This window comes from Myripristis murdjan, chromosome 5 (assembly GCF_902150065.1).
Source record: "Myripristis murdjan chromosome 5, fMyrMur1.1, whole genome shotgun sequence".
Lineage (NCBI taxonomy): Eukaryota > Metazoa > Chordata > Actinopteri > Holocentriformes > Holocentridae > Myripristis > Myripristis murdjan.
In genome coordinates, this window is record NC_043984.1 from 18,385,986 (window position 1) to 18,413,758 (window position 27,773).

At 43.2% G+C, this 27,773-nt stretch overlaps 1 protein-coding gene across 3 annotated transcripts in view; it reads left to right on the forward strand.

Annotated features, from left to right (window-relative positions):
• The window catches only part of celsr2 (cadherin, EGF LAG seven-pass G-type receptor 2), a 61,887-nt gene that overhangs the window by 5,221 nt on the left and 28,893 nt on the right, over positions 1-27,773 (forward strand). For all 3 annotated transcript variants that reach the window (XM_030050634.1, XM_030050636.1, XM_030050637.1), the window contains exons 2-3: positions 16,250-16,966; positions 24,444-24,666. In XM_030050634.1, the coding sequence (XP_029906494.1) occupies positions 16,250-16,966; positions 24,444-24,666 (940 nt within the window). The remainder of the gene's footprint in view (positions 1-16,249; positions 16,967-24,443; positions 24,667-27,773) is intronic.

Here is a 27,773-nt window from a genome sequence, read left to right on the forward strand (position 1 = left end):
GGCAGGCGCAAGAGCTCATACTAGGCTGTGGTTGGGGGCAACAGCTGTGACTCTACCAAGGACCAATTAGAGGCCTTGTTTTCTTGCGCGTCCCGCACCTGCTGGGGTATATGTGTCAGCACCCCTGCAGGGGAGGGAGAGAGATGGAGGGAGGGAAAGGGTAGGAAGAAAGAGGTGGAAGAAGGAGGAGGAGGAGCGGGGTGAAGTCATGGTAGTATAAACTGGACTACATTAGAAAATGCAGAGGTAGTGTAATAGGGAAGAAAGGTATTTAGAGAGGGACTTCTGAAGAGGGAGATGGGGTAGAAAGATGAGGTCCTCTTATAGATGCTGCTGACCCCAATTTTAAAAGGCTTCTCCCTTAAGGGACCTCCCAAGTCCTCCTATTATCTTTAGCTTTATGCTGCCGTTTAGGAGGCCCCCTTATGATGGACGATTTTTCATTGTGTTGCTGTTGGACTGTGATTAACATTGTCTCTGAGCACCACACCTCACAGTGAAAGGGATGCAACTGCTCACATGCAGCCACGCAGTGCATCAGCTTTAAAATGTTAGCTAAGCAGTGGCTTTGGGAAGGTAACCTTTAAATGGTAATCCTCAGATTATCGATTATCTTCTTAAAGTTAAATTTGATAATCTCATCCATTGAGTTGCTCCAATTCGGAAATGCAGGTGGATTACTCTCCAGGTAGAGCTGGATCTGACTTTGGCTCCAGTAGTCACAAAATATGGCATTAAACAATTAATTGCAGAACTATGAAATACTAGTATTCTGAGTTGTGTAACAGCATGCATGTTTCCAACATCATTATACCCACATTCTTTAATGATTTTAATCATAATTTGCAGTCACATCACAGTAATCGGAAAACATGTAATCTGTTAATCCTCAAACAATGTGTTTGATTTAGAGGATCATCATCATTTAAGCAAATATGAAATAAAAGCTATTGTGCCTGATGTTTGTTACGTAGTAGCCCCCCAGAACCTTGCACCCAAATGGGATGTAAAACCGAAATAATACTGTAGTAAGTAATGAGATTTATTTATTTTTAAAAAGAATCTGTCGATTTAAGAGGTTCATTTTTAATATCCAGGCTAAAAAGTATGGATGTCAGCATACTGATCCTCTTTGTTGCAAAGCTAATAATGGTCTGCTTTAGACTGCTGAATGGTAATATCACTTGATATGTGTTTCCATTGTGATTCATACGCTTTATTTTATTATTTATTTTTTGCTTTTTCCTTGAGAGGAGGGGTTCACTGATGCTGTTGAATGTGCCTTAGTTGTGTCTCAGTGTCTAGTGGATCCGACAAGTTTGGTTAATTTTTTACTATGATTCAAAATGTCCCTCACAGTTATCGGTCAAGTTATTAAGACTTTTGGGGGTCACAAAATTTCCATTAGCTTTTTACAGTGCCCTGCTTTCACTGTTTTTAAAAATATAATGTATATGGAGTACTTTAGTGTCATATTAGCTATTTTTATTCTTTGCTGTCTGTTGTTGTTCAAGCTCTTGTTTCAGGCATGCCCTTTACGACTCTAGCATTTGATGTCGCTTTAATTAACCATGTTGCATGCACAGAGAATGAATCCTAAATTTTGTCATGTCTGATAGCAAGAACAATTTTTTACGATTCAAATGCAAAGCACTGGAGTTGTGCCTTTAGTCACAATCCACAGAAATACGCCATGATCTAGTCTAGTGTTATAGATGGGTCATATTTGTCTAATCTAACTGATATTATTCTTGCAACGAAGGGTGCCAGTAATTGTGACAACCACCTTGTTTCCAATATATATATTTTTCTCTAAACATGCTAGCTTGGCTGATTGATTTGTCCAAATCTTCTCAACACAGACTATGGATCGTTATTTATTTGTTTTCTTTATCCATTTCTGCTTCATCCCTTCAAAACAGTCCACATTTGACACCACAGGATTTTTACTTTCTTGTTGTGTGTTAGCACTGGCATTAATTGGCAGTTCTAACTGCTTGATTAATTTCTATCTGTACCATTTTAGGTGTCATATTTACAGGCATGATGTACTGGGAATTGGGCCTGCCACCGTAGTAAAGTGGGGGGGAGAAGACTGGCTAATGGGCCGGATTAGACACTTCATATTATTGCATGGACGGTCACACATGTCTGAATTAATTGCTGCTGTATGGATAACAGCCACAAAACACAGCCGATTACAGATTTGTGGGATTTGTTGGGTTCTCGCCTCTCTGCCAAGTTGAGGACAGAAGTGACACAAGCCCAGGAAAAGAGTTATGATGAGAATTCTGGTCACGCCGCAGGGTGGGAGGCTGGTTGTAGTCTCTGGGATTAGTATTGGTGCGTTTGTATTCTGGGATCTGTCAGGCCGGTGTTGACATACTAGGGGACTGATCTACTGTTCTGAGGCAAGCATGAGCTTGCATTAATAGGTGTTTGTACTTGATGGTGATGTTCTTTTTTTTTTTTTTTTTACCACCCTCTTTTCTTTCATCCATAAAGCTCTGTTAGCATTGTAATACAGTGTCCAGCGAGTCCTCACTGTGTTTTATTTCCTCTTGTTATCCCTGTATCATCTCCTCAAGTAGGTAATTATGACACTACATGAGTTTGTTGAGTTGGGTTTGTGGTGTATTGTACTACAAAGTGAGAGAGTGAAACACAAATGAAGTTATGAAGTTGGATTTGAACCAACCAAGGTGCAAACACAGGGTATGTATCGCCGCTGAGCCACTTTGTCCTTTGTTGTAATTATGTTCTCAGTCCAAGCCAATACTCTTACCCATTCTCACTTTCTCGCTGAGATTTAACAGTCAAACACGCCCCCTCAACTAATGATGGCAGTTTGATTCGGCTCACATCACACTGCAGGTTGTACAGAAGCTTGCAAATTTCATGTGAGTCAGCAGCTATCTAGTCTCACTGGCCACTGTCCAGCAGGAGAGGGTGTGTGTGTGTCCGAGGAGCGGCCAAGGATGCTCCAAGGTTAAACTCTCATGACCCCTCTAAGCCAAAACGCCGTCCCGTCACTGTCCAACCAGTCTCCTGCGGGATAATTGCCTAAATAAGATTAAATTTCTCAAGCACCTTCTAGGAGACAACGAATTGATTCACTGTTGAGCTCGGGAACAGTGTTGAGACATCACATTTGCAGCTTTTGTACAGAACATTAGTCTTTTGATAACTCATCTCGAGTGCTCAGATAGTCTGTTTTGAATGTGGATTCTTTTTTTCAGCCACACACAGGCCAGCGGTCTATGTTTCATGCGGTTGAATGGTGTTTCATAAGCGCCCCCCCAACTCCTCCATTTCCCTCCCATTGCCATCCTTGCATAAGATAACACTACAAGAGTGGAATTTTAATGTAGGAGGCTCTCTCCTCCGTCACATACTGTATAAAGTGAGAGCCGGGCCAGTCACAGCCGGTGTAATTTCATTAGTCTATTAAGACTTTAAACTGTCTGTTGGGGCAGTTTCTCAGGGGTTTCTCTCTTCAGGGCTGAGCTGGCTTGTAACATTAGCTCGTGGATGAAGAGCTACACAAATCTGGCATGTGTGTGTGGCCTCCAACAGCTGGACGGCTCTGATTGCTTTTCTCCTTCCTGTTCCATAATTACTTTGCTCAAGTGAGTCTTTCCCTCCTGCGCTCCATACCTTGAATTTATATTCCCCCGATGGCTCGCGGATTCATTCGTTAATACTTGCAAATGTGTGTGCATGTTTTGTGCGTGCCATGTACTGGAGTCATCTGTAATGAGTCGCTCTTTATTCTTCATGCTTTTGCTCGCCTCCCAGGATGGCATTAGTCACACTTGCGGGCTTGCTAGGAATGTTTGTAGCACTGTTTCTCTCTTTTTCTCCCTTTAACATCACCTATCACCTTGATCCTGTTTCTCTTTCCCTCCTTTTGTTTGCCTGTCACCGTTCCCTATTTTTCTCCTATCTATCCCGGGTCTATGGTTCTCACCCCTGCAACCTCCGCTGTTCCCTCCCATCATTTCGAGCTCCTCCGCCCCTCCTCACCCCCCCCCTCTCTCCCTCTTCTTTGACTGTTGTCCCCCTCCTCTCCCCTGTGAAAGGAAGAATGCCTAAGAGAAATGCTTTGTTAAGCACCCAGTTGTCATGGTGAACCCAGCAATGCCTGAGAAATTCCTTGTGGGTGGGGACGAGGGGTAAGGTCCCTTTTGTGGAGTGAAGATGGGGGGGAGGGGAAGCACATAAAGTTCTAAAGTGCAACTGTCCCCCCTCTGCCTCTTTCCAGTGAAGCATGTAGTCTTTCTTTTGGCCTGTAATACTCAGAGCCACGGTGACCTGTCCTGCTGCCTGTTTTCACTGCCTTCAATACACTGCCTCCTTCAGTTAGTCAGCCTGCACCCACCTGCAAATATTGATTCAGTCTCCTGTCATATTTTTCATCTCCAGCCTTATTTAAGGATAAAGCAAAAAAAAAAAAAAAAATCAAGTCTTGACAAGCCTTCTGTTTTTGTTAAAAGCATCCCCAGAGCTCCAAGCTCAGAGTGATGTGATAGTGTCGCCCTTAAGCTCTTTGATTTGTGACACAGATGCGTTGAGAGGCTATCCGATTTCCTGCTGCCTGGCTTGTTTCTCAATAGCAGAAGATCCTTTGTGGGACTTGCTCCTCTGTGCTTGGTTGCACCAAAGGTCTGGATGAGTCGAGGTGGAGCACGGGTGTGGGGAGGGTGGGGGGATGACATCATCTGGGTGTTAGGAGGGGGGAATCCTGTTTAGGATTAAGGGCCGAAGCATTGCTGGGGTGAGGCCTTGTGGTGCGTGCATATATCTCAGCGTTGTCCTGCATTGTCCCCCCCGCCCCATCGTATCAGACAATGGGGACGGGGAGTTTAGTGGGTGCTGTCTGGGACTGCACCCCGCTGTCTTTGTGTCCACTTGTTTGCCCTGGTGCGGCTGTCTTCAGGAGAGTTTCGCCAGGCCTGTTATTCATCCATGAATTACCCTGTTTACTGTATGGTCTGATGAAGACACTGTTTTTGGGGAGTGATGTGCCTTTCAGTGGTCCACGCACTGATTGAGCATATATAATGAAAAGCCCTACTGCAAAGGACAGAGCGTTGTTTCTCTCCCCTGTGTAATAATTATAATTCCAGCTCTCCACTGGAGTAAAAATATCAAAACATGCACTTATGTTCTCACACCGTGAGCATGACAGTTTATGTTTATTTAACAGATAGCTACCTTTACGCTACAGTGGGCCCATTTTAGCATCAAACCAGACAGTGATTTCACAGTGACCTGGTTTCAGATGCTCTTTCTCTGGTGTGCAGAATGTCATCATTATAGTGTCAGACATTGGTGGCAAACATGAAGGTATAGAGGTGTGACTGGTGGAGAGACCAGCTGGTGGAGAGGCAGCGGTGATTCTAAGAGTTTATGACGGACAAAGGTTTCTTAAAACTAGTGGGAGTGCATCCGGCGAACTGAGCAGATGGTTTCCACTTGAGCCATGACAGTTAGGTGAATATGCTGCAATGGGTTGGATGCACTGTATGAATGAAGATTTTTTTTTTTTTTTTGACTGTGTGGCTGCAGGTTGATTGATTTTCAATAGTTTGCTTGGCTTATTGACTAAGCCAGTTTGGAGCATTTGCTGATCAAGACGTGTATTTGAAATATGGAGATGTTGAGCTATTTGACCTCCCATATACTAAAGCTGAACATGGTTTTGAATTTTTCTCTACCCCAAAATAATTACTTTGTGACAGTGTTCAAACCACAATCATCAGTGTTTAACCATTAGCCCTATAGCCTGTAGTTGTTTAGGACTGCCCGGCAAAATAATCAGAATACCTTCATTTTGCCACAAGCTGTTGCTCGTTCAGTTTAAAAGCATCTTCCTTTCGACCCGATTAACTGACACACTCATTATTGTCTGCGCTACCTGCTCAGCCCCTGATTTCTACCAAGAGGCTATTGCCCTGCTTGATTAACGGCCTCTTGCTTGGTCACGTCTCTGCATGCTGATGTCTCTTTACTATTGCGCTGACTGCAGTTTTCCTTTGATATGCAAATTTATTGATTGGAGCTGTTCAGATCCTCCTCGGACTCTAAGCCCCTTCATTATAAGGGAAGAATCTCTGGAATGCCCCCGTTCTTGTGGTTTTCAGATGCAACAGAAAGTCGTCATCATGCAGCGGATGTTGTGGCAGCCTGCAGCACGGATGTCCAGAAATGAGAACAAATGGCCTTGCTCCAAAATAATCAACTATTGTCCAGATGGAGAAATCATAAGTGGGGTGCGCGTTTGCACCAGAACTCCTTTAGTTTGATACAGAGTTACACAAGCATTTTCTTCATTGAATTCACAGGCACTGAATTACAATAGGAGTTAGTGCATGTGTAGTATTGTGGTTTTCATTCCAGCATAGTTGTTTTGTAAAAGAGGGGGAAAAAAACTGACAATTATTATAGTAATGCCTAATGAAAAAATTCAAGGTCAGAGATGTATGAATATTTAACCTGGACCTTTTTGATGTTTGTGAACAAAGAATCGCGCACAAACACACATACATACGCACATCACGCACAGTTACAGTGATGCTGTAGGTCTGATAATGGCACATTATGAGGCTCAAAGTAATTTATTTTGCCTGATGTAATGGCCCTAACATTGCTCAGATACTGTTAACAGCAAATCTGCTGCGTAGGAGTTTGAACATGCTGTCCATTCCCTCCTTTGACTGAGTGTGAGATTCACAAGTGGATTTTCTGTTATAATGTGAGCTGTTCGTGTTCATTTGTGTTTAATTTCACAGCACAGCTATTTTCCAACAAAGGAACCAGCCAGTTAAACCTCTCAACCTGTTGCAGCCGAGGGGTAGTATCCCAAACCACGTCAACAATCTGCCTCGGTCTGCTCCGCTTTGTTCACTCTCCACTCAGAAAATTACCTTAAACCACAACTAGCCAAAAAGTTTCAAATGGTTAGAGCCTCTTTGACATTGTCACATCCCACATGGCATTTGAATAGTTTACCTTTGTTGACTGACTCCAAATTAGACCATATAGTATCCACCAAACATGCTTAGCACTGTAGGTAGTAGTGTTGTGCAATATATTGATATTATATTAATATCATGATATGAGACCAGATATTGTCTGGAGTTTTGGATACTGTAATATCGTGATATGAAGTCTCCCTTGCACCGTCTTTTTTCTGTTCCAGGCTACGTTACGATAAAAGGATTCAATTTTATGAACTTATTAGACTTTTTTTTAAACTGGTCTTTTATTTACCTCTACCTGCTTGGTCATCATATGCGGTAATCCTTTCTACTATATCGCCGCAACATTGAGGCCTTTGATCAAAGACATCATGATTTATTTATTTTTCCATATCATCCAGCGCCAGTAGTCAGTATGGATGGCAGCTGGTTGCAGTTTTGGTGTAAAAGGGACAATATATTGTGTATATTTTCAAAGGTGAGAGAGTGAGCATGCTGTGCTGCCTGTGCCTCAGTGCAGCAGTGGGCTGTCAGAGTCCCCCCAGTCGTATTGTGAGTTTGCATTGTAGAGGCTTTCTGAGGGACTCCTGAAGGTAATGTGGTGATGTGAGCCGTTGTAAGGTGCATGGACGCCTGGCAGGAGTCGTTAGAGTATTTCATACAGAAGAAGGGGAGGGGGCATCGGCTTTGGCCGTTGCTTGTCCTGTGGGGGGTCAGGAAGAGGGGAGTGGGGGGTTGGGGTGCGTGCTGCTGGGACGGGGGTGCAGGGGGTGAAGGGATGAAAAGCCCATCCCTCCCCTTGTTGCGCATAGCCTCCGCCCCCCCCAGCTAACCATCGTTCTCCATTCAGGCCTCAGTGGGGCATGTTTCATGTTTCAGCCCTGGTTAATTCACGCAGGATTTTCCCGAGTCACTTTGTACTTCGTTCACATGGGCCACCTTCCTGTTGACTGTCAGGACGTCACATTTTAACTTTCAAATTAAAAGAACACCAAGCAGGGGACGTTCAAATCAATGGGACATGATAAGCATGATTGAGCACACATCAGACTTTTAACACTACCAGGGTGTTAAACATTGCAACGCTGACGAAAAAAATCACTCTAGCAGCATATAGTAAACTTTTGCTGCCCCCATCTTTAACCCACATCAGGCCTCATTAATGTCTACAGAGGGCGGATTTTCTCACTCCTTTGATGGAGTGCTGATTGGAGCTGGAGCCCAGTTTGTTGGTTGGCTTGATGGTGTGGATTAAGCCTGTTGTCCTGCTGGGTGCTCTCTGTTCTTGCATGTCCTCACTCAGGCAGAACTGAACTCACAACTCATTTCCCATGAAACTCCTAAGAACCTTGAGGCAATGGCAGTCAGGCTGAAAAAAAAAAAATAAAACAGTCTTGTAAAACAACACTAAGGTTACCCTTGAATTTAAGGCATCTGTAAGGCATCAGAGAAACCAAAGTCAGTGTTATAATAATTATGTTTGCTGATAAAATCTAAATAGCCAGTGACCACAGTCCATAGAAACAGTCTGCATTACACAGTGGTTGTTTTTTTGTTTTTTTTATAACACATTACATTTTGGAGGAGCTCTAGCAACAGTTGTCTTTTGTAGTTTCAGTTTCGGTCACACCAAAGCCTTATCTGGTTTCATCTTATGCACGGGGGAGTCCTGACCAGATTTACGGCCGTGGCGTAGCTCACATGAAAAAAGTTCCACATTTATGAGTCCCAGCACCAATAAACAGTTTAGTCTTACACTGTAGGGCAACTGCACAAGACGCCACAAGCCCATCAAGGTGATGGCACAACAAAGCTGATGTCTGACTCTGAAGAGTGAAAAGCTTCAGAAAGCACAAATGCAATGTAATAAATTAGCCCAGGTCGTCCAAAGGCAGCTGAGTTGCAGTAATTAATGTCTGTAATTACCATGTGGTTCCAAGGGCGCAGCATCTAATTCTAATTAAATTAAACTGTGTCCTATTGTTGGCCCCAAAGGGACTGCACTGCCAGGTCACACTGTGTGATTTGCTTGTCAAGTGTGGGTGTGTTGTTTCTGTGTGACTTTCTGTGGTCTCGGTGGTTTGCTGTTTGTCAGCAGTATGTAAACATCAGACGTCTGACAGCAGGTTCACACAACAGTAACTTTGTTAACAGTGTTTTTTTTTTTAGTTGATTTCTACTGTAGAGTCCTGGCAGTGTTGGCTGCTGCAGACTCACAGGCACAGCCAAAGGTTGATATTCCCTACTAAAAACAAACAAGCAAACATGAAGAAACACTGAGCATGCTTATTTTCAGTGTTATAACCCCATTAAAAGTGGATCGCAGTAGTCGTGAACGTGTACAAAGTGACTGTTTGCTGGTTAGAATTATAAAAGGTGTGAACTGCAAAGACATCCACAGGCCTCTCCCCTCCAATGTGATATTTAATTTATGACCTCCCTATTGATCTTGGAAATGGGACCCTGGCTTCGCCGCTCTTTGATGTAGTAAGCACTCTGTGCGTGCTGCACATACTATACGATACTGATGCTGAACAACCAAGACAAGCTCTGCTCAGCCTCATTACCCTTTTTAGCCGGAGGTTCCCCCCAACATGACACACTTCTGCGCTGAAACGCACAGCTGCCTTTGAGGGAGCCTCCGTGTGCTCTGGATGGCTGGATTAACACGGCTCGCTCACGTGGGGCTTCGGTGTGTGGTACTGTCAGGCGTGTGATGCACGGCTGCTCCACAGAGCTGTTGGAGTGCGATTATTTATCAGCTGTACACTGTCATGATGATAAATTACATTTTGACAGTGTCTCTAATGTGCCGCCCTCCCACACACACACACACACACACACACACAATAAATAGAGGCTGTTATCATAAGTAGGCTCAACTCCCTGTGTCAGTAAGCGTCTGACCAGCTGAAGTGTCCCGGAGCAAGACACCGAATCAGCAACAGCTACAATATTATAGTAAGCATGTCACAACAGTTGATACTTCCAATTTCAAAACAAGACCAATATTAGTGTGTTTAGTATAAATAATACTGATGCAACTCTGAAGCTCAGTTATTCTGATGCAGCTTCAGCCTGTATGTTTAAAGACTGAAACACTTTACGTTGCAGTCATGCTCACAGCTCTGTAAATCAGAGTGAGAGCACATAACCTTTGTATTTACTGCCACAGCGGTTCCTCCGATTTGAAATCAGTGTTTTATGGGACTGCTTGGTTTTCTACCTAAAGGCAGCAGGCCGATGCTGCACTTGTAACTCTTATTCTGATGTAGCCTGTATGTTTAAATGCATAAAACACATCAAGTTTACGTTGACTTCTTAATGTTTAAACAGCATTTTAAATGAATGACATTTCTGGTTTCGCTGTGGCATCAAATCAGGTCTCGACAGTTGTGGAAATTCACTGGTTCTGGTCTATCAACTACCATAATTCTGGTAGCGTGACGTCTCTGTATTACAGTATGGATTATTACTCTTTATTATCCCCTCTCACTCTGTCCCATCTTTATTTTTTCTCTGTGCAAAAAAAAAATTAGAAATAAGCCACAAATATCACGGTTAAAGAAAGAAGGAAAGGCTTAAATGACGGCTAAAGTCTTGCTGCAGCAGCACCGTGAGGAAGCTGTGAGGCTCTGGGACAGGGTTGTTGTCACGCTGCCCTGGGTGATGTCTCTGTCCTCAGTAATTTGGTCACAGTGTCCTTTTGATCTTTATCCACCATGACTTTGTTGGCATTTTCTGGGAATCAACTGGGAGATTTGACGGCAACTTTGCAGGCTAATTAGGCCAGTCTCACCAATTGATGCTTTCTCTCTCTCTGTCTCTATCTGTCCCTCCTCTCTCCCTCTCAGCACTCTCTTATTCCCACTACTCTAAGTCTCTGGTAGGCCTGGGAGAAAAATCCACACTCTGAGTTATGTTAGTTTATTGGTTTCTATATTTAATCATTAAATCCTTTAGCCTGTTTTTATTAAAATGACATACGCTAAGTGGCATTCATTCACTTCGCAGAGTTTCATTGACAGTTCAGCTGTTTATCTTCCGTCCTTTATTCCCTGTTGTGTGGAGACCTAAACACACAGGGAAACATACATAGAAACACGTTCTGTTTCTGAATGCTACTGCGAGTCATGAAAAATTTTAACGAGTCGGTTTGTGTTGGTTGAACCTGTCTAAATGTGCAGAATTTCTTTGGTCTACCCGTCTGTCTGATCAGATGGCAGTGCCAGCGAGGAACAGGTCAGAATACTAAACATGTTCAGCTAACAAGCATAGGTGGTGGATGATTTCAGATGAAAAATATATTGCTGCTGTCAGGTGAAAACCTTGATCTCTAAAGCCTCTGTCTACCAATGTTTTGGGAGCCAAGAAAAACAGGCGTGCTGGTAACATGATGACAACGCACCTTGGACATTATTGACTGGATTTCCAAGGTCACAGTGGAACAAGTCATCTTTCAGCTCAAGTGAAAACATAAAAATCACCAAAATTGTATTGAGGTATGAATGGAGCTTTCACACAACACCGGCAATGTTATCTGTATCACACTTTAATTGAATTTTGATGTCATGAAGCAGTGTCACCTTCATCTTCACCCTAATTTATTATACTAACCACTTTATGATGATTTAACCCTCACTGAGATCATGTGCACCCTCATTTAACTCTTGCATGGGCGCGTTGCTTTATCTGAAGTATGGATGACCCACCATCTACACACATACACACACACTCATACACACAATGCTGTGTGTGCTGCCTTGGCATTCCTACAGGCACAGTGTGTGTTTAATCTTTTCCCTGGCGCCACTTCCTAGCTGAGAGCATTCCTGGCACCCAGAGGCCCAGAGGGGGTCAAACACTGGGCTGAAAGGGGTGTCACACTCCAAAGCTGGCACCTTGTCTTGTAACCAACTAACTATCCCTCCTTTTCCTCCTTTTGGCCCACAACAGCCTGCTTACCCTCCTCTCCTCCGCGGAGGATCCCTCCGTGTAGAATGACCTCTTTGAAGGATGGTCTGGTTTCTTTGAGGGGAGATTCTCCTCGCGCAGTTTCCCAGCGCTACATCTACGTCTGGAGCTCTGCCCGAGCCTGGATCCAAGAATGTGAATTGGCAGAGGACATAATTAAGGCAATGTCTGTCCTTATATATATGGTCTAACCTTTAACAGCCTCTGTTCCATGTGAGCTGTTTTTATGGCTGCGGTTGCTGAAAAATATCAGCAATAATATGGCTTGAATGAAGGCAGGGAGAAGACTATCACAAAGGCTTGGGATTAAAAATGGTAGATTGCGGCAGCTTTGTTTCTGTCACTTAAGAAATCAGGTGGCTGCAGTAATCAGTGTGTTGCACCTGAGGTTATCCTCATCTGAAGCACGTGACAGTGAAATAACAAATTGCCCAACTGTATAACAGACACCACTGTAATTGACTCCCCTACAACTCTTGAAATGACCTTCTGTCAAAAACCTAACATGGGCCCATGCATAGAAATGTCACATCTTAAATTTTACAAGGACAGATTTTAATTGCCTCAAGGACTCACCTTGGTTTCATGAAGCCCGTTGCAGTGTGTGTGTGTGTGTGTGTGTGTGTGTGTGTGTGCGTGTGCGTGTGTGATTTTGTCCTTTGTGACAGGTTCCCATTACGTGACAGCTCGAGGCTCAGGGTGGATGTTAAAGTTTTCTTGGAGGCTGGTCGTCTGTGCAAATGTTAGTCTAAAAGCACAGGATTCTTCAGACCTTTTTAAATCTATCAATAAAATATCACTCTTTAATATTCTATGTTTTAAATTTATATGACTGCTTGGAGGAAGTAAAACCAAAAGACTCACTTTGCACAAAGAATTAAATTAAATCATTTTCAAGTCAGTACTCTTAGAGCGGAAACTCACGTCGGACTTTGTGATTGGCTCTTTGACGTGTTCTCTGCTCGTAAATGTGGGAGTGCCTTTCCGTGTACACAGGTGTGTGTGTGTGTGTGTGTGTGTGTGTTTGCATTGAGGTGTGAATGAGAGAGGCAACCCTCCTTGTGCCGCCCTTTGATTTTGCACATTTCCTCTGCTTAGGCTCTGTATTATTACAGTGCTGGAAGCACTTGACTGAAAGCAGAGGGATTAAAGCCGTGTCAAACATGCTTCTCTGTCTCCCTTCCTCTCTGCTCTCCCCTCGCCTTGGCACTTGGTGTTTAAACTCACCCAGCGCCAAACTGGGATCCGGTAACTTCGGGCACTGCTGTTTGTTTGTGTGGGTTTTTGCTCCACCAGGGCTCACAGGTTCTGTTCCCTGGCTTGCGTCCAGACTCCCCAAACAATGCTCTCTATTGATTGTTTTTGGGGGAGAGGCTGAGGCTTGTTTTCATGACACGTTTGATTTGATTAGAAGTGTTTTGTGTTTGCCCTTGAGGCAACAGAACAGTGAGATAGTAACAAATAGTTGTTTTTCACTGACCTTAGACACGCCAAACTTCGGCTAAATTTATACCCGAAAATTTTAGTAGTTTTTAAAACAGCATAGAAGTAAAATCTCTGCCTTTGAATGAGTTCAGGTGTGCTTTAAAGTGTAGTTAAAATGAAAATGTCTGAAATTTCTTAAAATGCATAATAAGTGTTTTCCCCCACTAGTTAATACAGTTTTAACCAAATCATATGGATTAATTGAGCTTCCAGAAGTCCTTGAGAGATTTCAAGATTGTCTTCAGCAAAATGACGAATAATTTAATTCCCCTATAATTTAATTCACTAGAAATTTGTTACAATTTAAAACATGCATGAGTGATTATTTGAAGGTTATTCTATGATTTAATCTCACCACACTGTTTGTGAGTGCTATACATTTAATATCTAACACAAACCAAAATATATTTCATGTCAGAGTCCCAAGGGCAGCATCATTGCAAACGGGGCGTCTGCATCGTAATGAAAGTCAACTCGGGGGTCCAGAACATGCTGCTAACCCCTGCTATCAATCTCTGTATTTCCATGCCCTCTTATGTGATCATGTGCCATTTACAAGTGATTTATAATTACTGCTGATGTTTTCAGAGACCTGGCGCTGCAGACAGAGGCTCGCAGCGGTTTTGTTGTGTAGTTTTTGGACCACTTCTCGTCCTTGTCACTGGGCAGAGAGCTGAATGACCCGAGTCGAGTTGTACATCTGTAGCAAAGTTTCCGTCTCTGATGGATTTGAACTCTGTTACAGCGACCTTGGATCTGTAATTGACACATTTCACTAGGTTTTGTGCTTGTTAGCTACATAAAACAGACCGTCTCCTTCTGCTCTTTGTTATTTGAGATTTGAAAGTCAAGGATCCAGGCTCTTTTCATTATAATTTTACTGTTCAGTGAGCAGTCCTCTCAAGGCTGCAGTCAAAGACATTTGGCTGAATTTGCTGAGAAGCGGTTTTCTCTTTTATTGCAAATGTGATTACAGGAAAGAAGCAAGTAGAGAAAGTCGGCTTCCCAAAGTCACAACTCGTTTTGATTCGAATGGGAAGTATCGCATGACTACGGGCTGGGGTTTGAGATGTGTTTTTGCCAATGTAAAGAAAAAAAAATCAACATCATTCACTCTTATTTACCAAGAGGAAAGTGTGGAATTTGACTCGGTTAATCGGCCTTGACGTTTACAAGATGGTTTCACAATACAGAGATGACACCGAACAGGAAATCCCACAAGTAGACTCAAACATACTATATGTATGCATTCAAAGCCAAAGGGCTGAATGTATAACATAACATATTAACAAGATCCGGTTATTAAAACAGCAGAATGAAACACGGGGGGATTCCAGTGTGGAGAGATGCCTTGTTTATTGAGGCATCTTTGCATTTTAGATTTAAGGCTTTCAGTTTGGTGTGTATAATGAAGTAGCATCATTGCTCCTCTCTTCCGGATAAGGAGAGGCAAGAATGAATTGTGAATAAAGGCGTGAAATTGCTGATTAGAAACTTGGACTGCATTTAAAGAAAACCTACACTTGTTCTGTCTCAGTCTTGGCATGCCGGTGTTGTCTGTTTTGGCGCAGGAGAACAAACAAGAAAAACGGCTTCCTCTGCCAAGTATGTGAGTTAAAAGTGCTTGTGAAAATCAAATCAAACTAAATATTGATTTAAACACATTTTGAGGTGTCTTTTCTTAAATTATTCTGAACTGGTTTTTCCATTTACAGTAGTAGCCTAAAGTTTTAAATGGAGAAAATCTTTAAAGCCCCAATCTGGAAGTTATTTTGCTTGCGGAGCACAGCGGATGTATGGAGTATTGCAACAACAAAAGCATGAGTTTGTTTACATGTGCATGTTTGGAGGACAGGAGGGCTATTCAGCTGTGATGTCGGGATCAGGATGGGAAAGTAAAGCCTCAGGAAAGGATGGGAGAGCGCAAAATATAATCATCCCTCTGCAGTCAGTGTTACTGTGATCTCCACCTCCTGATCACTTTCAGCAAATTGTGCTTTATTAAGTTAAAGAGAAAGTTAAAAATAAAAAAAATATTGTGGCAGCAGTGCACTAAGTTTTGTGTATGTTGTAATCAGACTGCACTCCCCTCTCTCCTTACCTTGGTTTATCCGTCGTAGACCTGAAACTCTTCATCCTTTTGCTATTGTGGCTGAGCATTGTGAGTTCCACCTACAATAGTTTACAGGATTTACAGGATTTTTGACAGCAAACAGTTTGCAAACCTTTGTTGCCTTTCTTATTGTTGTTGCTGATGTTTAATGGAGGTTGGCAAACAAGCAGTAACCCCCACACCCCCACTTTCGCGCCGAGATGATTCTGGGCTGCACAGGGCAGCATCGGGGGGCTTCTGTTCAAATTCTGGATTGGGGCTTTAAATTAAAACTAAAAAGCATGTGGACCCACCACAAATCACTCTAAGTGTGGTGAAACAGTAGCAGCAGTCACATGAGTCCTCTGCCATGCATGTGCCTGCACCTGTGCTGCATTAGTGTTGCAGCTGCTGTTTGTGTTGATTTGTGTTGGTTTGCATGGGACTCCACTTTAAATAAACTCAAATAAAAGACAATCTCATCTTGTGCAACAGTCCCAAATGGTCATTTTGAAGGATAATAGTGTCCCATCAGCTGTTCTTAAACATACACATATTAATTAAAGTTAATTAAAGATCAAATCCAAATGTTTGGATCCTTGGCAGAACAGAGCCAGGGTTGATTTGTGGGTCACAATCCACTGGTTGAGAAACCTGTAAAATCCCATAAATTGTTATGTTAACTGCTTGTTTTCTGTTTCTCCTGTCTTTTCAGACGGGATCCACTCAGTGTCGGCCCAGTGTCTCCTCCAAGTCACCATCATCACAGATGAAATGCTGTCCAACAGTATCACACTGCGGCTGGCCAACACTTCACAGGAACACTTCCTGTCCCTGCTGCTCGCCCAGTTCCTGGACGGCGTGGCCCGTGTTTTGTCTGCCGCCCGCGAAGACGTGGTCGTCTTCAACATCCAGGACGACACGGATGTCAGCGCGCGCATCCTCAACGTCAGCCTGTCTGTGGCCGTGCCTGTGCCGGGGGAGGGCCACCGGCCTGGAGGGCTAAGCCGGGGGAGCGACCGGGCCGGGAGAGGAGTCGGAGGAGGAGGAGGAGGAGGAGGTGCAGAGTTCTTTGGCTCAGAGGAACTCCAGGAGAGGCTGTACTTGAATCGCAGCCTGCTGGCTCGGATCTCCTCCCAGCAAGTGCTGCCCTTTGATGACAACATCTGCCTGCGCGAGCCCTGTGAAAACTACATGAAGTGTGTGTCCGTGCTGAAGTTTGACAGCCTGGCGCCATTTGTTGCTTCGGACACCATCCTGTTCCGACCCATCCATCCCATCGCCGGGCTGCGCTGCCGCTGTCCCACCGGCTTCACGGGAGACTACTGCGAGACGGAGATCGACCTGTGCTACTCCAAACCCTGCGGAGCCCACGGGGTCTGCCGCAGCCGCGAGGGAGGCTACACTTGCGAGTGCCTTGATGACTACACTGGTGAGAGTCAGACTTAATTGAATGAAAAGCAAAAACTTTTTTATGGTCAATCTAATCCCATGGCTTATTAACCAATTTTAGAGTCCTTGAGTTGTTTTTCAATAGAGCTCCTGTCTGCAGATGTGTGAAGCACCAGTAGTTCTCCTTCAGACACAACCAGAAGGAAACGTCACAGAAAATGAAACCGTTTCTGCCTAGCAGTCCAGATTGTAAGATCCCATGGGAATTCAACTGTCAACATGTGTTCACTCACTCCCGCCCCCAGCTCTGTATTGAACCTGATCATTAATAGACAGTCTAGCATCCCATATAGTCGTGACACTAGTTCTGCAAACAAAGGCAGCGTGATGAGTTATTGATTTGATAATCCCTGCCTCGGTGAGCCGTAGCGGAGCTAAACGCAAACAAGATTGTAAATGGCAGCTACCGATTGCCGTGACTTAAGAGGAACAGACTGCCGTAATTGAAGCTGGATGCCGTCATTATCATCATTACCAGTTTAATTTGTCTTCAGCTGGGTTTCAAACACTTTACTGGCACATGGTTAGTCAAGGTGGTTGGCCTGCATGAAAAATCCAGTCTGCTCTAACAAAAAAGGATTCACATATCAATTCTTATATTAATCACAGAGCTGTTTCAGCTGTATTTTGAGACTATAAAAGCTCTGTTGACATTTGCATCTTTGGCAAACATTTGAATAATTCATTTTGCAGCAGATTTGTTGTCATTCAGAGGCTCTGAAAAGCCCATTTGTCTATTTGTCCTGTCATTTAGTAATCTGTATGCCCAAAAATTTAGATTGAAGCTCTAAGAGAGGATGTGATACGTGTGATGATATAACAAGGCACTTTTTCCTCTCTGCTGCCTGTTTTGGAGGCTGAGGTAGAGAAAGCTTTACTTTGTGCTGAATGTTTCTCTACTGCAGAGGAGAAAACATTCGCAGTTTGGCTGTCCAGAGGAGCGGCGCTGAGAGGAATAAAAGAAGGAAATTATTAATTATAGATGGCTACAGATGGAGAGTGTCTCTTGGCTTTAAAATGCCCCCTGGTTAAAAAAAAATACCTTGGATAAAAATGATTGCAAAACACACAATATAGAGAAATGGTTACAGGAAATACGCAGCTATAAAAAAAAAACACTCTGAAGTTCCCATTTTCAGTGTTAATGAAGTACTTTGATGTAATTTATCACTGTCGGCAGCAGAATTGGTAACCAATTACTGGTTAGCTTTATTTAAACTGAAAGTGGATTATGCAGTCTTTGCTCCAAAAATTATGCACACCCTCAAAGGGTCAGAGACTGTCTGCTCTCACTCTTTTTATGGTTAAGGGAAAAAGGAAGAAGATGAAGAAGAGGAGAAAACGGGAAGGGAATTAGAATATGCTAATGTATGTGAATATTAGGGCGTTTGCCCCCTCTCTTGTACTAAGAGGTTATGTGGGTCAAACCCTGCCTTTTTCATTTTCATTTTGTTACCCCTTTTTTTCCATGTTTTTATAGGTTTATCATGCAAATGGTGTAAATCATTATTATATGTATTAATTATTTATAATATCTCAGAAAGGCTTACCATTTGGGGCAAAACCATCAGTTTTAAATCTCATTGAGTGAAATAATCATCTCTTTGATAAAAGAAGACATTCATTCTCCCTCAGGTGTTGAACTGTCTGTGTTGGAGCTGTTAGCCAGTGGGCAATGGACCCCCTCGCCTCCGCCTTTGTCACATTTAGATGATGCATATCTCCACATGAATAATAACTAATGATAAGTTTAAAGAGTTCATTTTCACAGATATTTTTCCTTCAAGCTGTGATGAGACAGTCTCCGTGTGGTGTTTGCAGCCTCACTAATGTTAGTGCCTCCATTGCACCGGTGCCGGTCTTACATTTCCCCCCTCGTGTTTCTGCTCATGGTTATGTGGACTGAAATAGTGTCGGCCTTTGAGTATGTGGGCTCGCTCGCTCGGAGCCCAGGTTGAGTGGTGCTCTTACGCACAGTTGTGGGTGTTAGCACTGAACCATAGGTGCTTCTGATGTGAAATGAGAGAGAGGGAGAAAGGGACGTGTGAGTGGGTGAAGTGGGTGTGTTTTCAGGTCTATTAGAAATGGCCTCAGCACCAGAATATCTGCACAGTTACCGCTATCTGTCTCCATCTGACACGGGTGCAGCTGGGTGATATAGCCATGAAATAAAATTTTGTTGTTTTTTTTTAAATCATGATTTACAGTTTTAATCTCGATTTTTCCCATTTTCACTACAAACTATTTGTGCTCAGCTGCATTTTTTAAAGTTTTAACATATATAGTCAGTTTCGATTTTCTTTGATTTTCTATTTGTTTGTTTGTTTGTTTGTTTTTCATTGGTTTAAAACATGAATTGATTCAGTCGATTAACCGCCCAGCCCTAGATCTGGGTCTGCAGAGAACCGACATGCTGGACTTTGAGAGTGACCGGAGAGGTAGTTTGGTTCCATATGCTTTAGCAAGTCGATGATGTAGGATGTGTGAATCATCCCATCAGGCTGCGTCTGCTGTCTGATCAGTCAAGGTCGTTCAGGCAGCTTTAAAAGGGGCCAGTTTTCCTTGATGGATTTTCCTCTGTAATCTACAACTCCCACTGTTCTGCCTCTGTGAGTGTTGAATTCACCAATCTCCCCACTGTGCTGAGAGCTCAATAGCTTTGTGTGTGTGTGTGTGTGTGTGTTTGTGTGTTTGTGTGAGTGTGTGCCTGCGCTTGCATGTGTAAGTGCTAAATTGCTCACTCCATGTGATGTGGGTGGGTGGGTAGGTAAGTGCTGAATAGCTGTGATAGCTGTGTGTGTAAGAACGGATGGCCAGTCTGTGGAATGTTTGTGTTGTAGTGTGTGTGTGTGTGTGTGTGTGTGTGTGTGTGTGTGTGTGTGTGTGTGTGTGTGTGTGTGTGTGTGTGTGTGTGTGCGTGTGTGTGTGAGAGAGAGAGAGAGGCAGAGAGAGAGAGACTGTTGGCCCGTAGACATTGCCAGATGGTAGTAGGATAGAAAGCAAGAAAATCTAGCAGGGAACAGCCATCATCTTCGCTGCTCTTCAGAGGGACAGAGTGAATGATCGAGCCCGGCTGAGTCAGTGTGTAGATACAGAACCGGAGACTGAATAACACCACAGTATACTAACCTACTTTCCTTCTCATACACTGTATGCTCCTTTCTAAACATACCCCATGAGGAGCACTCAACACGACTGTCAGTATGGAAATGTGCTGACTCAAACATAAAATCCTGGATGTGTCTAAAACGATATTTCACCAGCCGAAAAAAGTGTCTTGGCTATATTTTATTATTCAGCTCAAGAGTCAAAAATGTGTTCACGCGAGTCCTAATTATGTTTCACATTGTTGGGGAGCCTGTGTGACCCCGACCCCATCCAAAAATAGGCTAAAAGTTCACACGAGCACTTTCGAAACAAACTTTATTGTTGTGTATACTTGTTCATTTCAAACAGGCCAAAAAAACAGATGAGCTTGTTTTGTGCTCATGTTTCAGACGTGATGTTCAGATCATAGGGCTCTCACAGGTGTCATTTTACTGTGTATCTCATCATGCACCGGAAGAATCCTCTGGGAACCATCGCTGCACCAGGAGCTAAAATAGTGTAGTACTTTAGACAGACTTCTGTGTTTCCTTACATTGGACTCCTGTTATGAGGAAGGAAATTATCCCTGTTTCAGTGTTGCAGTGAAAGCAGATCCCAGTCTCAACTTCACTGAGCTCTGTGCCGTTGGCATGTCCTGAGGGATCCGCCCACTCTGTTTCACTCAGGAGGAGAGACGATGCACTTCTGTTACCTAGCAGCCCACAAATAAAATACTCGCTCCGAGTCTGGGATCTCAGAGGGAAGTTTAAGGGAAGTGCAAGAGGAATATTCACACCCATGGGTGGTGAAGGCTTCAGTCACACTGCAATCACACGTCTTTGTCATACATTTACACAAGCAGTTTTAACATGCTAGTTGTCTATGAATATAATTTACTCAGAAGCAATGGCCTTTTTAAGTTTTATTGTGAAATACTGAACAAATAGAAGAACCAATATACTTCAAGTAGAAGAACCGATATACTTCATAGATTTTATGTTTGAGTCAGCACATTTCCATATTGACAGATTTTTTTTTTTTTTATTAATTTATTGGCTTGCTCCTGATCACCTCAAATTTCTCTTGAATTGGAATATTAACTGAGTGTTGGTATTGTGGCAGGGATTCTTTTAGATGTGGATATAAAGCAAACTATGTTTCATTTTGCGGTATATGACTATCTAGAGTCAAAATCAAAATATTGCAAAAATTGCAATATAGTCAATTGCAATATAGTCAAGTGCAATAACCAAACCACAGGAGCTGCAGTTTTTTGATTATGGTAAAATCTGCGGTAAAATATCCTCATAAATGAAGTATTGTGGTGCCCTGGCCTACAAATCCTATCCTGCAGATGTAAAAATGCTTGGAGCAAACATTTTTGTTTGGTACAACCCCTCCGAAAAAAAAATCATATTATCATCACTGGATAGCTTTTGCAGTAAAAATGGAAAATTATGATGCAAAAATTACCATTCGCACACTAATTGCGAATCCTTTTGCAGTCACAATATCTGTCAAAATAATTTCTACCTGATTTTTTTTTTTTTTTATCATATCGTTTAGCCTTTAAGTGCAGGTATGGTTGATGTTGGCTGTGTGTGCTATGATTGGAGAGTGTTCATGCAGAGAAGTTAGTATTGGTCAGATTTTATTTTTGAACGTCCTTTTGCTTCGTAATCTTAGTGTGCTGAAGTGTCTCCTCCTGTCCAAACAGAAGTGGGATCTCTCTGAGGCACCTGTGCGTTTTGCTAGCCTTAATGATTCATGCTGGAGGTAAACAGAGAGTGCAGGCCCCGGGATGGACTTGGAGGGGCGTAAGTGGAGCAGAGGAAATACTGCCTAAATAATTGATCAGGATCTTCTGCCGAATTGTGACGCTGAGCTGACAGGCCCCTCCCCTCCTTGTTGTGCTGCTCACCTAGCAACACAGAGATGCTGGTTGAGGCTGCTGCACCTGTGGCGAGGGGGGAGGGGGGGGCATCCCACAGGAATCACTAACACAGAAAAACACAGGCGATGTTTCCTCTCAGTGTACAGTCATGATAACAAAGCTCTGCTCTGGTGTCAACAGCGAAGAGATGAGTGGCTTAACATTTATCACTGGACAGTTCAGCTGAATGTGCATGTCCCAGAGTAAAGTGCAACTATTTAGGGAACTGGAGTGCTTAACTTTAATGAATGTGGCATTTTTAATGAGTGCTTCATTGTAATTACTGAAGCAAAGTTTGACCACTGTGACAAAACTAGTCTATTGCCCACAGCACTTTTTTGTAAAATTAATAACGAGGCAGCAAGCCCTGTAATAGAAAGGCTTTGTTTTCTGTCTGACTGCTGTTGCTTGTCATCAAGCAGCATCAATAAGAAAAATGGCAACAAATTATGTTATGGATTGCCAGAGCAGAGTGGCTGTTACGCTCCATTTTGCTGCTTTTGGAGCAGAGTGCAGTGAAGCAGTGGCACCGTGACAAATCAAAAATAACTATCTCTCTGGTTCAGATTTACTTATGTGAATCATTGCTTTTCCAGGGAGATTTTAAAGTCTCATTTATAGCATGCTTTGACTGATTTCTCAACAATAAAGCGCCACACTCATAGTCACAAATTACTGTTTTATTTTATTGCATTTCAGCGGCTGTTAATGTAATGAAATAAGTAGCATCTTATGAGATTATTTTGAATGACAAGATGTATGCCAACAACAGTCGAGAAACCAAGAAGCTTGCTCCCAGCCGACTATGAATCGAGTGATTAACAGCGATAGAGTAAATAAAGGGGCTGTTTATCAATGGTCCAGATGAAGATGCGTTTTTGTCTGCGGGCTGTGTGTTCCAGTGTTACAGTAGCACTGCACACAGCGGAAGTCTTCCACACTGCTGACTGAGTGGCTTTGACACAAATTCCAGCTCACGCATGGAAGCATGTAGCCTCGCCTTAGCAACTGCCGCAGCCGCCTGTCCGCACAATGGAGACAAATGGCACATGTGAGCCGGACCACAGGGCCGTGGAGTATGGAGATTCATTCACAGAGACACAGTTACACCGTCTGCGTGTCTCCTCGCTGCCTCACTTTGCTGCTGTTGTGCCATACTCATTCACCACACTCGTTGTTTTTTTGGCATATCTGTTTTATTTGATAGTGACAGTAGGGAGAGACAGACAGGCAGGGCAGAAAGAGGGGATGACAGGCAGCAAAGGGCTAGATTTGAACTGCGGTAAGGACTTAGCCTTGTTTCATGGTGCGTCGGTACATCCTCTACCAGGTGAGCCTCCCAGGCGCCCTCCTCCCTGTTTTTCCCCGCTCGCACATGGTCCCGTCTCATACACTGTCTTTCTTTGTTGGCCTGACTTGACCTGGATTCCTCCGTCTATTCCTCTGTCCTCCGCCCCTTTCCCTGCACCGCTCCGGCTCATGTGATGAATACTGGGAGGTGCAGTGTGTTTTGGTTCGCTCCGGGATGTGAATCTCTCCTTTTAAGGGCAATTCAGTGTGAATCTTCTTATAGTCAGTGATTCAATAAAGGGGAGAAGTCTTTGAGCAGGTCAGTGATTCAGTACGACTGTGTTCATTTTTTTTAAAAATTTGATCTAATATGATACACTTTGATTCAGTGCTATTTGATTCAGAGCCATGAAGAGAGATAAATACTTAGTGCACTTGTTATGTCCTCGGCTGTATAAACAGGCAAAGCATCTGACTTGTTTGCTATTTCTGCGAGAAATATTAAAAAGAAAAGGAAAAGGAAACAGCAAATAAGCCAAACTTTATTATACAAGACCCAAACAGAACCAATGCAGAAGTCAGCGTTTCTGGAGGTTAATCAGATTGTCATCAAAATGCAATGACAGGACAAAAACTACTTTTTGTTTTCGGTTGGCGTTGCAGTTTATGTTTAAACTCAAATCAGTCACTCACTAGTTGCATGTGTGTGAAGCTTAGAATAAATATCATGAGTGACCACAATCTAGTTTTATCAAGTTTCTTTGAGCCTAACATTCCTACATCCTGTGAATGCAGCATGAACTTACAGCCACATTCACTAATGGAGGGGTGAGAGTCGTAGCTGAGGGTGAAAGAAAGGTGTGACATAAATGGAAAAATCAAGATTCCTGATTGACTGTTGACATGTCAGCCACATTTTGCACAGTTAGTGCGGTTTTGCTGAGCTGAATATTGTTACCTGCTATAATGGACGGCTATAATGGAAGTGCAGCGACTAAAGACAGCAGCCAGACCGAGTGAGAGAGGGAACATGTCTGCGTGGATTCCCTGAGGTGGAAGCCACAGGGACGGCTGCTTGTCACACACTATATTAATCCTCATTTCTCTCTACCTTCCTCCCTCTCTCCATCTATTTCCTCATCACCAGGAGAGCGGTGCGAGCTGTCGTCCCGCTCGGGGCGATGTGCACCAGGGGTGTGTAAGAACGGAGGCACGTGTGTGAACCTGCTGGTTGGTGGCTTCAAGTGCGAGTGTCCGCCGGGCGGCTACGAGAAGCCCTACTGCGAGATGACCACCCGCAACTTCCCCCCGCAGTCCTTCCTGACCTTCAAGGGCCTCCGGCAGCGCTTCCACTTCACTCTCTCCCTCACGTAAGTACGCTGACCTCCCCTGCGACGGTGTGCACGGCTTCACCTGGGTCACCCACTCTCCTCCATAATCTGTGAGTCACTTTTTATTCAGCCACCCCCGCGTCCCACTTCTGCATACATACTCACAGCTCTTGTTTGGATGGTTTTGCCTCCCTCTTCATATTTATGTAACCTTAATGGTGTTTCATAACAGTAATGGTGTCACTCAACAGTCATCATTTGTAGAGGCACTTTGGTATCAGATTATAGTATTCGTGGTATATATACAAAACCACCGCCACAGTAATAGCAAAACATATTAGAGGTGTGCATATTAACGCATAATGCAACCTATAGAATACCAGTGGCCACTGAAAAGAAGATGAGCGATAAGCTCAAGGACCTGGCATTTTTGGAGAGGAGCTTTACATAACAGAGGACATTAATCCCAGAGCCAAGAGTCTGATCTTATTACAGTCAGTGCCACTGGTCACTCTGAGCTGTGAGTCAGCGCTCGGCCTATTTCAACGTTGCCTGTCTCATCAAGGTGAAGCTGGAGGAAGGCGGCTTCAGGCTGTGTGGACAGTGTGTATGTGGACACAACAGAGTTTGCTGTGGTTTGAGATTTTTCATTTGGTCTTCTATTGTTTCCTTACAGTTTTAGTTCAGTTTCAGCTTAGTTTTAGTTAGTTTTCTGTGAAGGTTTGGTACTTTTCCTTTGTGTTGTTGTTTTCCTAGTCTTAGTATCCTATAAGTAGAATGATAGAGATTCAGGACATGCACTTCATAGATGTTTGCTACCAGTATTGTCTGACAAAAATAATAAATAATAAATCCTTTAAAAAATGTATTTGCATTAAGTTTTCAGGACATCCTCAACTAGCTGAAAGTTTCTACAGCTCGGCTTGAAGCTGCACAAATAAAATCCTCTAACAGACGTAACTGCAATCTGAATTTAGACCATGTAGCCCAAAATAGTCCCAGGTGGGACTTTGGCATCTTCTCAGTGTTTGCAAGGAGTATTTCAAATACTATCAAGCCTAAATTGTAATGGTGTTGGCAACTCTGGCACTTTCTGTAAGACCAAAAGGTGCTCATGTCAGCCTGACAAGTGGTGCTCAGTAATCATAGACAAAAGCTCTCTGCCAAAATGTATTCATTTTTTGCCCAACATATCAACAAAAAGACAAATTGCATATCACAAACATTTCATGTCAGACAAGATAGTATGATTTCAAAAAAAAAAAAAAAAGGATACAGTATTTTGAAATTGGTATTTTCAGCCAAGTACAGATATGCTGATTTATGCTCCGACAGGAACTTAGTTGGTGTGTTGGAGGGGGAGGGGCTCTGAAATCGAGCAGATGAGCTGTGAATACTGAACACATGCAAAGACAGCAGGACCTCCATGTTAATAACATTTCCACCCAAGGCTGAAGGAAAGACATCACGTGATGAAATGTAAGCAGCGATAAAAGCTCTCAGCGCCGTTTGATATCCATCACAACAAAGGTATCACGTCTTCATAAGTATCACAGGGAATGTGTCCTGCCATTCTGCTTTACTTATTGTGATACTTGTCACTTAAAACGTGCTTGGCAGGGGTCGACACTCAGAATAGGCAGCGGTGAAAACGATATCCCCTTGTGAGCTTTATGGCAGTGGCCTTTTCTTTAAACGAGATTCAGATGACAGGCTTTCTCATGGCAAACCGCACTAACCAGTTTTGAAAAGCCCCAGTCTGTGTTTCGCTGACGGGTCACAGAGCTGTGAAGTGGCTGCTGTGTAAAGGTGCCGACACCGAAAGCCTCAGGCAGGTGAGCTCAACATGCGGTCCTGTTACCTGAACCAGCGCCGATCAGGTTTCTGCCATAAAGAGCTCCTCTAGTGACCAACAGCTCACGATGTGGATCTTGTTTACTCAGAGACGCAACTAATTATCAGTTTCAGTCTATCACAGCTTTCACCGTAGACGTCCACTGCAAAGACTGAGATTTGACAGTGTGGTATCCGCTATACTAGAAAAGGCGAGATTTGAACCGATTTTGGCTGTGATACTTGTCTGATTGATGATATTTACTGTATAGTGGGTTCATCTTAATCTTATTACAACTTTTGTTAATATTCTCCATGATTAATGTTTGGGTTAAGCAATCAAATCACTGATTACGTCTTGCCTGAATCAAGCTTGATCAGTCATCAATTTAAATGCACACTATCATAACCTGAGCATGGAGCTGATCATTTGTTTTATTTGTTTTTTTTTTTTACTTTTTATCAGGTAATTAGACACTGATATACTGAATTACATGATAAAGGCAGACTTCTATACACTTATTTTACACCGTGCTTTCTCTTTTTAAGCTTGTAAAATAGACAAGAGCAAAGAATATCAATCAGAGGGTTGGCTTTTTTTTTTTCTCAGCACTACACACATATTATGCATTGCACCATGAAGCATGCCATGACACTATTCCTACATAAGGGCAGGCTGGTTGTTATTTTTACTGGTGGGTGCCTAATGTGACATGCAATGATGCCAATGGAGCCAGTATTTAGTTCCGGCTGATTACTCTCATAGTTCAGAGGGCTCGGGGGCCAATGTGGAGAAGCCTTTTAAATCGATACATCAAAAGAGTCGAAGGCTTAAACCCCAGCTGGTGAGGACTAATCAGTCTAGATGGCAATCTGTATTTTTACTGGATTTTATAGCAGCCCTCTATTTTGTCTGTGTTTTGTCTATGCTATTGTTATCAGCCGGGGCACTGACGTTTGTGCTTTTCTCTTCTTTGCTACCTCCTGAGGTCGTAATTATCATTTTTCTCAGGAAGCAGGTCAGCGGTGCCGTGCCCCCTGGCTGTGCTCCAGCTCAAGAATACTGCACAAACAGCGTTATGTACAGTATACCCCCGTTCCCTGAAGGCAGCATGGAAAAAAACATTCTCTGAAAGCATCCATCCCTAGATATCTGGATTTGTGAATGACATCCTCTTTCTAAAAACAGACCGCTCAGACAGAGGCTGCGGCTCTGCTCAGCCTGACTCAGAAGTAGCAAAACTGTGGCCTCAATGGAAAAACCGTTTATTCGCCTGAAAACCACACTAACTTTGTAGCTGTGGCTGGAACTG